General features: G+C 38.7%; 1 protein-coding gene across 1 annotated transcript; it reads right to left on the minus strand.

Moving 5' to 3' along the window:
- Positions 1-1,221: 1,221 nt before the first annotated feature.
- On the minus strand, positions 1,222-15,742 carry LOC142102214 (cytochrome P450 2G1-like). The gene is made up of 9 exons (XM_075186927.1): positions 15,530-15,742; positions 6,823-6,985; positions 6,514-6,663; positions 5,195-5,355; positions 4,532-4,708; positions 3,336-3,477; positions 2,965-3,149; positions 2,420-2,561; positions 1,222-1,549 (listed from the first exon to the last, which is right to left on the minus strand). Exons 1-9 carry the CDS (start codon positions 15,695-15,697, stop codon positions 1,365-1,367), a joined length of 1,473 nt encoding a protein of 490 aa, XP_075043028.1. The 5' UTR covers positions 15,698-15,742; the 3' UTR covers positions 1,222-1,364.
- Between the last annotated feature and the right edge of the window lie 264 nt (positions 15,743-16,006).

The raw sequence follows: 16,006 nt of genomic DNA on the forward strand, positions 1-16,006 counted from the left end.
GATAAGTGCTGGGTCTCACTGTGGTTTCAGGAGTAATCCCTCACAGTCACAGTGAGAGTGTGTGACACGGTACAAAGCTGGACACAAATAGGGGGTCCTACTACTACTACTTTAGAACTGAAGTTCTACAGTAGTAGTTCTGTCCCAGTGTCCTGGGTCTCCTTGTGTCAGCTGTGCTTCCCACGGACAGCAACCATGGCTTTGAGGACTGCGTGTTATGCATCACTGGTCTACAGTGTTGGGACAAAGAGCATGCATACAATTTAGCCAAGTATACAGAGCTGCATTTTTTTCAGTTATATAATTTACATCCAATGATGAGTTTTCTTTTTAAGGGACCATCTTATACCACAACTGCTATATGTTATTGTCTTTTATTACCTGAAATTCAACAAAATGTTTTCACTTTTCTCATATTATGACATGTTACCACTAGGAAGTCTTTTTATTAGCCATAAATATGATTACCAGATTTTGAAAGGGAAATTCAGTGACAGAATAAATAGATAATTGCTACACAAAGCATGTCAACACCCCCTACAATAGGACCTATGCATCACGGTGTTCAATATTCCCTATCCATCAACTCATGCCCAGTTTACAGAAGCAGTCCTTGCCATATACATATAAGACATGTACCATCCATAGACATATACAGTATGCCAGTGGTCAATCCTGTCTGCACCTCTAGATAATTATACAGGGCCATCATGTTGGCAAAGAACCCCATTGGCCTTCACGGACAAACCTTCCACCCTGTGGCAACTATTACAAACTATTCCTTCTCCAGGAAAATCAAAGAAGTAAGATGAATAATGGGCAATTCTCTGCCTTCTCTACTTTTACTAATCACTTCACTTTTAGGGATATTTACTAATATTGCTCAAAGTTGTAAATCTGCACAAAAACCGGAGCAACCAATTAGATGTTTGCTTTCATTGTCTGGCATGCACTAGACAGATAAAAGCTTAATTCTGGTTGGTTGCTATGGTTTTAGTGCACCTTTGAGCAGTATTACTAAATAACGTCTTTTTGTTGTTTTATATATAGTATTCCTCTAAAAATAACATAAACACTTACATCTAGTTAGAATATTGTTATAACTTATTCCACAGAGAGTAACCCAAATGTCCTCCTTTATTGACTACTATCTCTCTCAACTTCTGACTCATGTGTTTTCTCTAATTACTATTTCCCTAAAATAATTACCTAACAAACATCTGCATGAATAAATAGTTTATTATTTTCAGTCAATACACACAAAAAAACAATAAAAATAAAAAACAAAGGCTACATTGGCAAGAACTTGTATTAACACAAGTAAAATAAGTGCTTTACGTTGAAGTGCGAAATGTGATAAATTGCTAGTGACGAGGAATGGCAGACATCTTGTAGTAGCGGGGGAGGTGTCCGGTACTGCTGATATCAGGGCTTAAGTCCAAGTCCTCTGGAGACACCAATGTGGTCAGGGTGAACTTCTGGAGGAGTATTGTGAGAAACAGAAACAGCTCCATGCGAGCTAGACCTTCACCTGGACACACCCGCCTCCCTAAGAAGAAGGTAGCAATAAAGTGAGCGTAAACATAGCAGAAATGGTTTATTTGCTTTAGATGGTGGAATCTAAAAGTGTATAAGTACTAAAACTGCTCACCCCTCAGGGCTGCCCCTGTCGTTCGTTTAAACATTGTATCAAGTGTTGTCTGCAACTCTGTACATAGAGCATGGACCAAAGTGGTACATGGGATTCTAAAATAAAGTGCAGTAAGTTATCAACCCAGTTGAGAATAGGTACAACGGGCAAGGAGGTATAAGTGAAGGCCAGGGCACTAAGAAACTAGAGAGGGAAAGTAATTTAATTGTCAACCTATTCCAGGCTAGATGTTGGCCAAAAGCATTGAATTTAGAGCATTGGATTGGAGCAGAACTTATATATCCCTGCTCAGCCCACCCCAGGATAGGGAACAGTGTTATATTCTATTTATTGCACTAGATTGTACTGATTATATTATACTGAGACTAATTGAATAATTAATTGTTTGGATGTGAGCAGATTTTCAGTTATGTGATTGCAAAGTGACAATCTTCGAAGCCTATAGATTTATTTATAACTATGTTGTTTATTAGATAATGCTCAGTTCTCTCTTCCCCAAAATCTCTCCTTTTCCATCCAAATAAACACTGTTCCTAAGTCTGTCTCCTGTTTCCTTGAGTCTGGTCTCTATGTGTTTGCGTCGTTGGCAATCTCTCATAGAAAACGAGTGGTAGTAGCTCCATCGTGAAGAACTTGACAGAAAGCTACATGTATATTATATGCATAGTAATTTTGATGACACTTGACTTACTGGAGTAACGTTTGAGACGTAACCCAGAATCTGATCAATAAAACCTATCTAGACTTATGTCACAAAGTGCACTGTACCCGCAGAGAATGGTAGCAGAGCCTCGCTCTTCTTCATTGCCCCCCGATCATCCAAGAACCGATCTGGGGAAAACACCTCTGGCTGCGGAAAGTATTTAGGATCCTTCAGTATAGTTGTCAGCAAGGGGAACACCTCTGTGCCCTGATTTGCAAAGGGAAGGGAGGGATATTAGAACATTCGCTTAAATGAATTATATATTCCAAATATAATTTTATTCATCATAAGAATTTTTGAGTATTTGTGTCTTCCATTTTTTTTTCAAGTTTACCCATCACCTGCACCGAATCCAGGCAGAAGTAATATTCATGAGAATGAAGCATAACAATTTACTAGGAACTAGTAACACCACCGAGGCACGATGCCCAGTTTTCCCAAGTTGTCATTTATACAACTGTTATTCTCTAGTATTTTCCTCTACAGCTCAAGCCATCCATTGTCAGAGAATATGTTTTTAATCAACAGAGCACTGTTATTCTAGATTATAAGGTCAATGTTGCATGACATAAACATAGATTGTACTCTCTCCAGACACAGATATACAAACCTTGGGGATAAAGTAGCCTCGGATAAAGGTATCCTCTGTTGTGCAGTGGGGCAGTCCAGTTGGGACAATGTCACAGAATCTCTGGATCTCATGGATGACAGCTTCAGTATAAGGCATCCTGCTGCGGTCTTCTGCCGATGGACTCTTATCACCTATTATCTGGTCTATTTCCTTTTGGATTTTACCTAAACAATAAATGAACTTGACGTTAACTTATTAGCTTATTGTTATGGGGAGGGGGATATAGAAGATAAAAAGCAATACGGGGTGGTTCTTTATTTCTGAAATAGTCAACTGTTTTTAGTGATGAGACACAGACCATTTCTTCCAATGCAATCAATATTATGCCAATCCGGTATTATCTTCAGTACCTTGTATTTCTGGATATTTGAGTAGAATGAGGAAACCATATCGAAGAGTGGTGCTGATGGTCTCTGTCCCAGCAAAGAACAAGTTTAATGTAGATGCCACAAGATTCTCCATGTGAAACTCTGTTTCTGGATTTTGCTTATCCTGGGAAAAGAAGACACGTACATATTAACCACAGGGGGGCGATGTAGAGTTGGTTGCAGAATGGAAGTAAATTATGCATCCGCATCAGCAGAATATGTGCCTGTGTTACGACAAGTCATCCTCATCAGCGAGTATTTCCACCTGCTCTATAGCAGTAACATAAGATACCTCCTACCAGGCGTATATGCATCTTTCTGCAGGCCTTCAGGATATGGATTTGCAGAAACACACCATTACTGTACTTGGCTAATGTTAGAATGCCCTTTCAGTCCCCCATCCCACCTCTTCAGGCGCAAGCAGACTTAAGTGCCAGAATTGCGCACATCTGCATTGGCGTATACCTGCGCGCCCACTTTCTTAGCATGCACAGAGTGATTTCACTCAATATTCGCTATGCAAACTGGTTTCCCACTCTGAAACAGTCCCTATGTCTCTTTCTTCCTACTGATTCTAAGGATCACCAATGACACATGTCTACACATAAACAAGATTGTTAGTTTGATGCCGGGAACATATGAGGGGACATTTATGGAAACTTTTCTACAGGGAGCAGTGTAGAAAAAATGGTTGTTGCCCAAAGCAACCAATCAGATTCCATCTGCCATGAGTTATAAAATGAGCAAAAACAAACTTCTGACTGATTGCTTTTCCCCATTGAGATGACTACTGTTTGGGTGTAGAGGAGCCTCAGTAAAATCTCTGCTGATATAGGCTTTAGTGGGGGATGTAAAAGTAGAAATGTAAAAGTTTTTTCCAGGTAACTGCATAGAAAAAGTGGTGTTGGATATACCAACCAATCAGATTGTAGCACTGTCTTTTCTAAACAGCTGCCTGCAGGACTGTTTAAATAAATGTCCCCCAGTGTCCCCCAATACCATGACTGCTTGACCTTCCCCTTGTACTGTCTGTCTCTCACTACACAGTATCTCTGCAATGCTCCATCACTGTCCTCTGTCTATGCAGTAACCATGAATTTACATTACAGATGTCTAATGGCCTATTAGATGCTAATGCATAGGATACATGTTTAATATTAGGGCAATTTGTATTTTACCTGCTGTATCTTAGTCAGAAAACAGTCGATGAAGTGCCGGGGAGAATGAATATCCAGGGTCTCCAAACTCTTTTTTACCCTCTCCTGGATAAATGCTTTCAGGTCTGTCAAACAGCGCATCCCACCATGATGAGGACCAGGGATATTGCGCAGGAACCCATGGAAGTTGTAAAAAATCTACAATATTAAGTCAATTGATCTCAGTTAAAATAGCAGATTAGATCTCTTGAAATACATTAAAGAAGCTGTCTGTGCAATTAATGGCCAGCCAAGGGGCAGGGTGACAACTCGTCTTTCAGATTCTAACTAATCCAGGACAGCAAGATCAATTGGGTCATCAGAAGTGCATAGCTCTGGTTTTGAGTTGCTACAGTGTTTGGCTACAGGACCTTGTGCCTCCTCCGTTCTTACAGCGCTGAGTCACTATGTACATTTGCTCGTTTTAATTTTATTGTCAGTCAGGCTGGTGTATATAAAAAATAACATTTCTTTTAATTTTGTTCTTGTTTATTCACATGAATAAAATGTGTTTCAAATTATGATTTATATTAAGGTCACAAATGATGCTTCTGTATAACACATTTGCCTATATGCCTAGTTTCCTTATATATTTATTTGATAATATTTAATTGATAAATGTAGCCTTGGGTAGAGTATACTCACGAAACCCCATGTAGAGTTCATGAAGCGCAGGGTCCCACTGATATTCTTCAGCAGAGACAAAAACTGCTCATCCGTGTAATCAAATTGCTTCCCAAACACAATAGAGCAGATGATGTTGGAGACGGCACAGCCAAAGAGAAATGTGGGGTCAAACGGCATCCCTATCAACAGACACCAAATATTAATATGAGTAACACCAGGTAACAACAGGGTGTCATAGTGACACAGACAGAAAGGAGCTGTGAGAAATGGGGGCTTGTTTATGAACAGAACCCCGATTTCGGTTTCCTATCACCACTTGTGACAACGATAAAAAGAAATCACTTATTCAAAAAAATATTGCAGTTGTGCATGTGCTTGAGCGGGCTTGCCCAGATTGTAAAAAAATAAAAAAAAATAAGGAGTTTTATACATTTCATTTTACAAATAAAATCATTAAATTGAAGCATTAATGCATTGAACATGCTTCATTCTAGGAATATAACATGTCCTAAAGTTTTGTGAGCTATGAGACATGGGGGTATATTTACTAAACTGCGGGTTTGAAAAAGTGGAGATGTTGCCTATAGCAACCAATCAGATTCTAGCTGTCATTTTGTAGACTGCACTAAATAAATGAAAGCTAGAGTCTGATTGGTTGCTATAGGCAACATCTCCACTTTTTCAAACCCCCGTTTAGTAAATATACCCCATGGAGTCTGTCAATGCCTCACAACTTTAGGTGGGACGGTCCCAATCTTAGTGGACCGTCCCACCAGTCAAGATTCTTGTCCCGACTAGCGTAATGTTGCTCACCAATGCTCTGCAAAGTATAGCAGCATTGAAAGGATGCTCTTGCAATAGAGGTTTCTTCAGGGGCAGGGAGTGTGTTGGTGACAGCGTAGCACTTCAGAAGTGTAGAATGTTGGAAGTCATGAACTTACAGTGCAGTGTGACACAGACAAAAGGGAGGTGCGAGACCTGGCCAGGGGCGGACCCAGACATTTGCCCTACCCGGGGCGATTTTAGGGGGGGGGGCGATTTAGGCCCCGCCCCCTTTCTGTGTTCTAAGGCTGCCGGTGGCTGCACAGTATGTGCAGGTCCGTTCAGCAGTGAAAGTGTGCTGTCCCGCTGCTCTGATTGTGTTTAAAACACAATCAGAGCAGCCGGGCAGCATACTGTCACTGCTGAACGGACCTGCACAGTGTGCAGCTGTCGGCAGCAAGCCCCTGGTAGGGGGGGCGATCGCCCCCCCTGGATCCGCCACTGGACCTGGCCTCTATACCTCCCACTGCAGGGTGAGGCAGAACAAATCTATGAGCCATGAAGGCTTTCTGTACCTTCAGTTTTTCCAAATTTCTCCACAAGAAACTTTGCCTCCTCCTCTATTCTCTCCTCAATGCTTCTCTTCCCCATCCCAAAATTCCTTAGGGTGGTAAGTGCAAAACGACGCATTTGTTTCCAGCGCTCTCCGTTGCTGGCTGTGATGCCTGGGAATAGAGATGCTCATCTAGATAGATGTCTCAAATATGACTATTTCATATATTAGGTATATTATACACATTATATAGGAAACATGTACAATATATACCAATATATTACATAAGTAATAAAATAAATAAAATAAACAAAATGACTTCATATCTCACCATATCCTTTCAGCACATATTCAGCCAATGGCATCTTTCCTCTTCCACTGAACACATCTTTCTGGTCTATTAGGGTCTCTTTCACTATATCATATCCACAAAGCATCACTGCTGGCTTAGATCCAAAGTACACAGTGTACACTGGGCCGTATTTTTCCTGGCACTGCACAAATAAACAGGCATGTGGGTGAAATCAAGGTTTATATATGAAACATACTTATTTTTTTATTAAAGTCCTAATAAACCATAGTGATATCTAATACTCCTGGAATCTGCCCGATATAACAACTTAATAACGTAATGATAGGTGTAATGTTTGTTTTATTAATGATTATATTATTAATAGGTGTTAATTTATTTCATACTTGATCTGTACGTTCTGATGGGACTTTATATATACACACGCATTGTGTATACCCTGCAGTGTGTGTTTGCATATGGCAAGTGCTGTGTAGCAGAGCGTACTTATACCCATACTTGCCAACTCTCCCTGAATGTCAGGGAGACTCCCTGAAATAGGGGTGATCTCCCTCACTCCCTGAAGAGTCTGGCATTCTCCCTGATGCTGAGCCAGTACAAGACGTGGTTGGCTTCGCCATCTGTGGCATGATGACACAGTTCAGAAATTGTGTCTTATGTCCATGTATTGATGCCAATGGAGGTGGCCATTTTCATGGAGACTAAGATTTAATCAAGGACTGACAGGTAAGACAACATGACTTCAGTAATGGAGACAGAAATGTAAAAGACATCTCACTCTCTAGAGAATCATTAGTTGCTTTTCTTTAGCGCATAGTTGTCTACTCTCCCGGAATGTCCGGGAGACTCTCGCATTTCTGGGAGAACACCCGGGAGAGCAGGGCAACCTCCCGGCAAATATTTAGTCATCTTAGCCCCGCCCCCTGCTGTAATTAGCCAAAATTGTGACAATCGTTTAGGGGTGTGACCAAAATGATGCAATTCATCAAGCCCTGCCCCCGCACGCCCACCTCCCCCAGGATTTCCCTCAAGCCAACGAGGAAAAGTTGGCAAGTATGCTTATACCTGTATTCCACTCTTGAGATCCTCTCCTTGTTGAATACAGGCATACCTGCTTGCATTTTCTGTCCGTTTAAGAGACCACAATTTGCGTTTACTTTGCGTTCCTTAATGAATCAGGCCCAATATATTTCATTCATATAGTGAATATAATACACTGCACACTCTGCACTAGATATGTTTTTTATTTTTCACATGGTGGATAATTTAAAAGAATTTAGAAGAGTGAACAAAGAAGGACATGATTTATTTCTACATCTCCTAACTGTCCCGTTTTCAGCGGGACAGTCAACATTATAGGGTTCTGTTCCGCTGTCCCACCCAGGGACACGTTTGTCCTGCGGATTGGAACGTTGGAATCATGGGAGACATCTAAAGGGCAGCGCGCTATACAGCCCTCTGGAGGCGTAGATCACGCCCCTATCATGACATGTCCACGCCCCCTGTCAAGCTGAAGGACTTTCATGTTGGCATGTATGCTACATAAATTTGTTAGACTCAAATTAGGTGAGGGTTACATTTATTGATTTGAATTTCACTTGCTGTTTCAACATATGTGGAAAGAAATTGGAAACCTTCTGAATGCCTGAGAGCTGTGAATTTGGACTATACTACCCACTATTCCTTAATGGGGTGACATGGTCATCTCTACAATCTATAAATCTGACCTGTCACATATATACAAATGCACATTAGTTAGCTATCGCCACAGAAAACATGTACACACATATTGCATTAACTTTGTTTTACAGTTGCATAATGTCTTCCAAGACTGTAACTTGTAGCTAACAGACCCCATCAGTTAGTGGATTGGTGCTCACTAGAAACAAGCGCCTTCTTCACCTTGAAATTCTTTGTCCCTGAAGGAGTATTCCCAGTATACCCCATTCTGAATTAAAAGGTACATAATTCACCAAATGATTTTTGGAATGCTGTTAACTTAGCAGCCAAAAGCGTTTGATTATCAGACACCTCCATAAGCAGTGAAGGAGGTCTGTCCCTGGTTCAACACAATGTAGGCAATTGTCATTTAGCAATAATCCCATTGTGAATATTTTGTGTGGAGATAAATATATGTTCTGAAAACATGGAACATTGAACATACGATTTTATATATGGGAAGTTAACTATATGCATGATTTGAATAGTGTTTTGAGTAAGATTTTATTTTATCAGTAATTTAGTAATTTAGTCTTGAAATTAGTAATTTAGTCCCAATGATTTAGTCCTGAGTGGATTACCTCATAATTTATTATCTCTCATAGTGCATTATAATGTATTGATATAGCTTAAGTATTATCGATTGGAGGGGTCAATCAAATGAATCTCAATTAAAAAACACATTAAAAAAACTTTACTGACATAATATCGAGCTTGTAAAACGCAATAGGAGATGTTTGTAGCATTTTTTAGACGCTTCCTGAAATGATAATAATTTTTTAGTGTCTTTGTTAATAAGTAAAAATTTTGTGCTTATCCCCCTGGATTTCCATATAGTAAAGGGATAGGATGCCGTGCCATTCTGAAACTCCAGGTTTTAGACCAATGAGAGAAAAACTGATTTATAGACATTAAACAAAATGTAAGGTTTATATCTCCTGTCCATGTATCTAGTCTCTGAGATACCTAAGGGCAGCAGCATAGTTGTAACATATACTATCTGGAAAATTAATGCATCCAATGCATCTGGATTGCTGCAATTTCCTCTTAATGATGCAAGGTCTTTTCTTGTTCCATATAAAGTGTCTAAATAGAGAACAGTTTTAACATCTCTATTCATAAGAATTAGTGGGAGTGATTGTAGCAAGTCCATGATTCTTTGAAATTAAACCATTTTAATGAGCTTGGCTCTACCAGTAAAATAAAGGAGGAGACTGCCCCACTCCCCAACTCTCTTTCCAATTTCTTGATTGTCTGAATTATGTTGCAATCGTAAAGATGAAAAGGGTATTAGGGATCTGTGCTCCCAAATATGTGAATTATATTTTGTGTCCATTGCAAGCTGATAACATTAATTTATAATGCTGGGCGCTCATCAAATGATATACCTAAAAATGCAGACCTAGTGATCCGAACTGATATCATTACCCCATGAGGAACGAGTTATGTGAGAGTTTAAGAGAAAAGCCGTCAACTTTTCTATATTTATGGTAAGGCCCGATATTTACCCAAACTGAGATTTTTTTCTAAAATGACCAATAATGAGGAAGAATAAATGGCAATGTAAAGGAGGACGTCGTCTGCAAAAAGGATTTTCTTCTTGATTACCACCAAATTTTCCTCCAAAGTAGGCCACGATTGGAGGACCCTAAAAAGTGGGTCAATCTCTAAATTAAATAGAAGGCATGATAGGGGACACCACTGGCTCGTCCTTCTTCTCGTGACTATTTTCTCTCCTTTTGATACCATTATTTAGTAGAGAAGTATGCAATTAATACAAAAATACAGAAACAGCTAAAAGCAGAACCAAAGCCAATTTGACCAGAACACGTGGGTCAGTGAACATCTCTAGTGTTTAAATATGTGCTTCACTTAAATTTGCCTGTATCTCAGTATATAGCTTTTTTTGAAAAAGTATGCATTTATGAACCAATGGTAAGCCTAGCCAGATTAATTATAGTTGGTTGAGCCTAGAGGCAAGAGATGATTGCGAAGATACTTTTTTCCTCTGTCAGAGGTGTAAGAATACAGTTTGACAATCTAGCAAAACTCTCAGTTTATCTTGATAAAGCCAAGTTAAACATTTGTTCTTTTTTGTGTAACATACTACAGACTTCTGAAAACTCCTTTTTGTGAAACTATAAACAAATTGAAAAATTAAACAATTTTGGTCAACAATGGTAAGTTGGGACACTCCATGATAGGCTAATAGAGTTTTATCCTTGGCTCTGTAATCTAAGAATTTAGCTATGACTGGATGGTTTTACAAGGTTTTTCTGGACCTATTCTGTGGACTCTATGTGCGGAATTTTTATTTCATCCAGTATCACTAAGGTTCTGCAAATAATTTTAGTGAGGTACTCAATTATGTGAGTTCCCTTAGCAGATTCAGGGATATAAATAAATGGTGATGATGATGATGATGATGATGATGATGATGATTTCTATGAATCTCAAATTGTTCCTATGATAGCATTTTTGGGGTCAACAACCTTTTCCACCATTGAGTGAACAGTGCTTATATGGTTATCCAGAGTGTCTTGTATTGAGCATACCTTGTCTTCAGTATCACTCACCTTTTGTTGCAAATGTGTTAGGGTGGAACTATTAGAACCAATTTTTGATAATGCTTTGTCACTGGTGATTTGCGAAACTCATTTTTTTGTCAATCTGTGGTATTATAGCTTTGGACAACTCTTGAACCACTTCGGCTTTTGATGTAGGTAGTATCGTAGATAATTTGGAAGGCTGGGGTTCTAAAGAGGGGATACTTTCCCTTTTTGATCGAGGAGGGGGGAGGTTTGGTGAGGGAACAGATTTAGCCTTTTGTTTATCTTAGAAGTTGAAGATTGTTGATTAGATTGCATGTGTTTATCCAGGCATCTGTCCATGCCTCAGATTCCGTTATGTAACTTGTATGGAGGACAGAGACTTCCCAGTTAACTATTAGTAGATACAAGACCTCTAATTGACAGAAAGATATCAGGTTATAAAATACAGCTATTATAGAAGTCACTATAATATTTAGCTCGGACCTATATTTCAGAGATCTCAGTTTGGGGACTCGACTAACATTCCCTAAATATAATGGTTGCATTTTAAAATAACAAGAATTCAAGATAATTAATAACTACTTCACTTAGTAAATGATCAAACAGATAATGTGTAGAGATTGCATTACCTCTTGGCTAGCCGCCTCTTTAGCGCTGAGAAAAATTAATCAATATAATCAATAAGATCAAGTAAAGTTATTTAAGTATTGTAACAATTAAAACTCTAGACAGTCGTGGAGAATGTTCGCGTTAGTATAGATCTGTAAAATCCTCCCTAGTTCCAAAGTTGCACACTAGTTGATAGCAATATGACAGTTGAGTGAGAGATATACTTCAAATTTTAAATGAGATAGTTAGTGAGATACTCAAAGCATAAAAATATAATATAGTGGCAGGACTGGTGCAAGCCCTGGGGGCCCACAACCCACCCCCCCACCCCCCAGAACAGACGTCCCGCCCCCACACACGCACTGCTTCTTACATTGGTAGGTGGGAGGTGAGGGCAGCATCCTTTGCTCCTCAGACTCAGAGTGTGGTGCTTGGCTGTGACATCATAGGGATGCGCTAAACTCCAATCATAGCACTGACATGAAGGAGCAGCACATGTAAGAAGCTGCTGGCTGCTTCTCCTTCATTAAAACTAAAAGGTTGTGTACCGCACTGGGTGAAACCCACATTAGACAGTGAAGGTATTGTACAGTCTAGAGTGACTGATTTTACACTATGGATATATAATATTTCACTTTAGAAGGTGCACCCTTGCATAAGGAACAATATAACAGCAATAAGAGGAGATAGAAATATGCAAAGTGGGGCACTCAAAGGAATTAATATTATAGTAAATTTAACAATTTGTATATAGAATGGGTTTGTAACTTTATTAATAATTATTAAAACACATAAAAATGTGTATAGATACAATCTTTATTTAGACTTCACATAATTAGCGAAATAGTTAAAAAATGCAAAGGGATGAAAAAAACAGAATGTAACAATTAAAAAGCAATATAACTGCTAAACTGTGTTGCTCTTATTGGGAGAATAGTGGAGGGTGAAAAATTACCCTTATTATAACTCCTCAAATAATAATCTGTCTCTGTCCTGACAGTGGTAAATGTTGGTTGAGATTTAACACAGAAAACTCAGTACAAAGTATGTAACTCTTAGAATATCCTTAGGGCTTTATGTTATTATGATAAGTACTGCCCTATTAGGGGATAATAAAAGACCCTAATTCTATCATACAGATGATAAGTGCACAATTGTTTACAGAATAGCAACACCTAAGGTGCTTCCTTGTGGCGCTGTAGTTAGTGAGCTACAAAAAAATATGCATATTTCTCTCTCCTCTTACTGCTTCTCCTTCATGTCAGTGGCCGGTGCTCCATGTGGAGGTGCCGTGCGGTTATTCCATTCTCTCTCATTCAGTGGTTTAGGTTTTAAGCTCCCATAATGGTAGCACCAGCCTGTATAATGGACGATGGTGCATTGCTAGAGCAATAAAGTGATTCCACTTGTGGATGAGATTCCAAAGCTCAATAGTAACTGTTAGCTACAAGCTGTTAGCTACAAACTAGTGCTGTAGATACCATCAGGTGTTGGAAGATGTGCGTGCTCACTAAATTCTAAGTTCCCAAATACCATGAGGCAGCATATTTTGCTGCAAGATAGAATACACTTGTCCAACAAGGATCCCTGCTAATTCTACCGATGTATTTAGCAGCCAATAGTCAGTAACCATATAGATGGCATAAATGTAGCCTGAATATGAACTATAGCCAAACTACCTGAATAAATACCAGTGGCTAGATGATGTGCGTAGAAGTGATTACTCACAAATTTCCCTTAGCAGGTTAACAGCACCGACATTCACTTAGTCAGCAATTCTACCTCTTGTAGCAGAGCAGTGGCAAAGCTGGTCTGAGGGCAATGATTCCTGGGCACAACCAGGAGGCCAATCAACCCTTCGACAAAATTGATAAAGTCATTAAGTTATGAGAAAAGGTTAGTCAGTTTATGCATGTTTACTTTAGAAAAGAGGCGTCTAAGAGGGATAGGATTACTATGTACAAATACATTAAGGATCAATACAGAGAACATTCATGGGAACTTTTTACCCCAAGGACTATACACAGGACACGCGGTTAGAGGACAGGAAGTTTCACAACAAGCAAAGGAAGGGGTTCTTTACAGTAAGGGCAGTCAAAATATGGAATTCACTGCTAAGGAAGGTTGTGATGGCAGAATGAATTGGTATGTTTAAGACTAGGGCTAGACAAATTTTTAGCTGAAAAGTGTATCCAGGGATATGACCGTTAATTAAAATGAAGGATAGTAGTGGATACAGGGAGAAATAGAACTGCAATATAGGATCTGGAGTGATTTTCCTGATTGAAAAAGATTGGCGGTTGCTTAATCTGGATCAATTTCAAATATAAGTGAGGGATCGCAAGAGATAGATAATAGGTTAAACTTAATGGACTGGTGTCTTTTTTCAATCTCATCAAATATGTAACTATGTAACTCCCACAAAAGTACAGGGGGTAAATGTATCATACTCTGGTTTGTACAAGTCGCCGGAAATCGGCGAGTTGACAGCTAAAATTTAAAGCAGCGCTGCCTTGTAAAGGGAAACTTGCCTTTACAAGGCAGCGCCGCTTTAAATTTTAGCTGTCAACTCGCCGATTTCCGGCGACTTGTACAAACCGGAGTATGATACATTTACCCCCAGGTGTCTACATGATAGCAGTATAGAAAGCTCAACAGGGCATGGAACACCTCAAGAGGATACCGTTCAACGCCATTCAGATAAACACTGCAAATGGCCCAGCAATGGTGCTGAGATCCATAGGTGAAGGGCTCCAATGAGTTTGGATAGTAAATTAGGCCCAAGATGGCCAATGCCATTGGCGCCCTATACTTTAAATCTTGACTCCAGTGTAATGTGATAAAGGGAGTCACAGAAGAAGGTGTTCCTCACTTACCTGCTTATATCCCCAGGTACCCCTCAATGTTTTTGGGAGTGAACTGTGAACCTCCCAGTCCATATGGCAAGGAATTAGAATGGGAGAGCAGGGAGCTTGTTAAAATATGGCCACCTAATGTTTTTTATGTTTTAAGCAAAATTTGCAGTAGTACATATTTTATATTTGTGCTAAAAATATAAAACTCATTGACATTCACTACAAATGTAAAAATACTATCTATTCTACAAAAATGCTGAAAGATATTATTCTAAAAAAACTCTTTAGCTTTAAAAAGATTGAGTACAACCTACATTTTTAGTAATTTGTGTGTCTGTTATTTCTTCTTATTTTTACTTTATTGTAATATCTATTTTACAAATAAATCCTTATTAAAGTTTAATTATTTTGAATTAAATCAATGCACATTTATTTCCCATTGTAACACAATTTAATACTATTATATCTATATGTTGGTACAATATACTCCATGTGGACTCCTTAGAAGGTTACGGTGTCTATGAAATACGTTAACTACATATATTATATTTTATTTGAGATGCAGATATACGGTATAATGCTTTCATTGAAATAGGTTACATATTTAGATTATTGTAAAGTACTGAACACATATGTATTTAGATACATTCTCTAGCAAATATATATTATAGGGAACATACTATTTTTATATATATATATATATATATATATATATATATATATATATATATATATATATCACCTATTTTAAATCATTCTACAATTTGGGACAGTGACGATTAGCCTAACAGTCCCAATGCAAACAGAAGTTACCATAAAATCTAATACTATATCTGCACTTTTAATAACTGACACACAGATACAAAACATCTGTATGTATGGATTGTGAGATGAAAGTCTCTCTACAATTGTTTATGTTTTGTTTATACCTATATTGGATCTCCCATAGTATTCATACCTGGTAGCAATGATTAGCCCAAATGACTTTCTTACCTTTTGGAGTGACAGCAGGAACTTTTGAGGTCTCATTTGGAGAATGTTACCAATCAGTGGAAGTGGAGGTGGACCGGGCGGCAGAAGGGCCTTTGTGCCCTTTTTCAACCATGCTTTGCAGACCAGACAAAGAAGGACAAGAATGATAACAGCAATAGGCAGAAACATGGTCACTCTCAGTTTGGAGACCTGTGTTGCTGCTGTGCACTAGGATTTCTCTTATAGTGCTCTGCCAAGGACCTCAGGTAATCCCAATGTGCGACCCATAGGTCATGTAATCAGCCGTCATCACACAGAAAATGTCTTTCCAATGAATCATTTGGCAAAGAATGTACTTTTGAAATAGTTGTAGTATCTACATTATTGATTATAAAACTATCCAGGACATAGGAGGGAAGCAACAAAGGTGCAGAATTGGTGTTTAATTTAAACATATAAATCTATATAAATATATAGTAAGCAGAATTCACAAATACT

This window comes from Mixophyes fleayi, chromosome 9 (genome assembly GCF_038048845.1).
Source record: "Mixophyes fleayi isolate aMixFle1 chromosome 9, aMixFle1.hap1, whole genome shotgun sequence".
NCBI classification, from domain to species: domain Eukaryota; kingdom Metazoa; phylum Chordata; class Amphibia; order Anura; family Limnodynastidae; genus Mixophyes; species Mixophyes fleayi.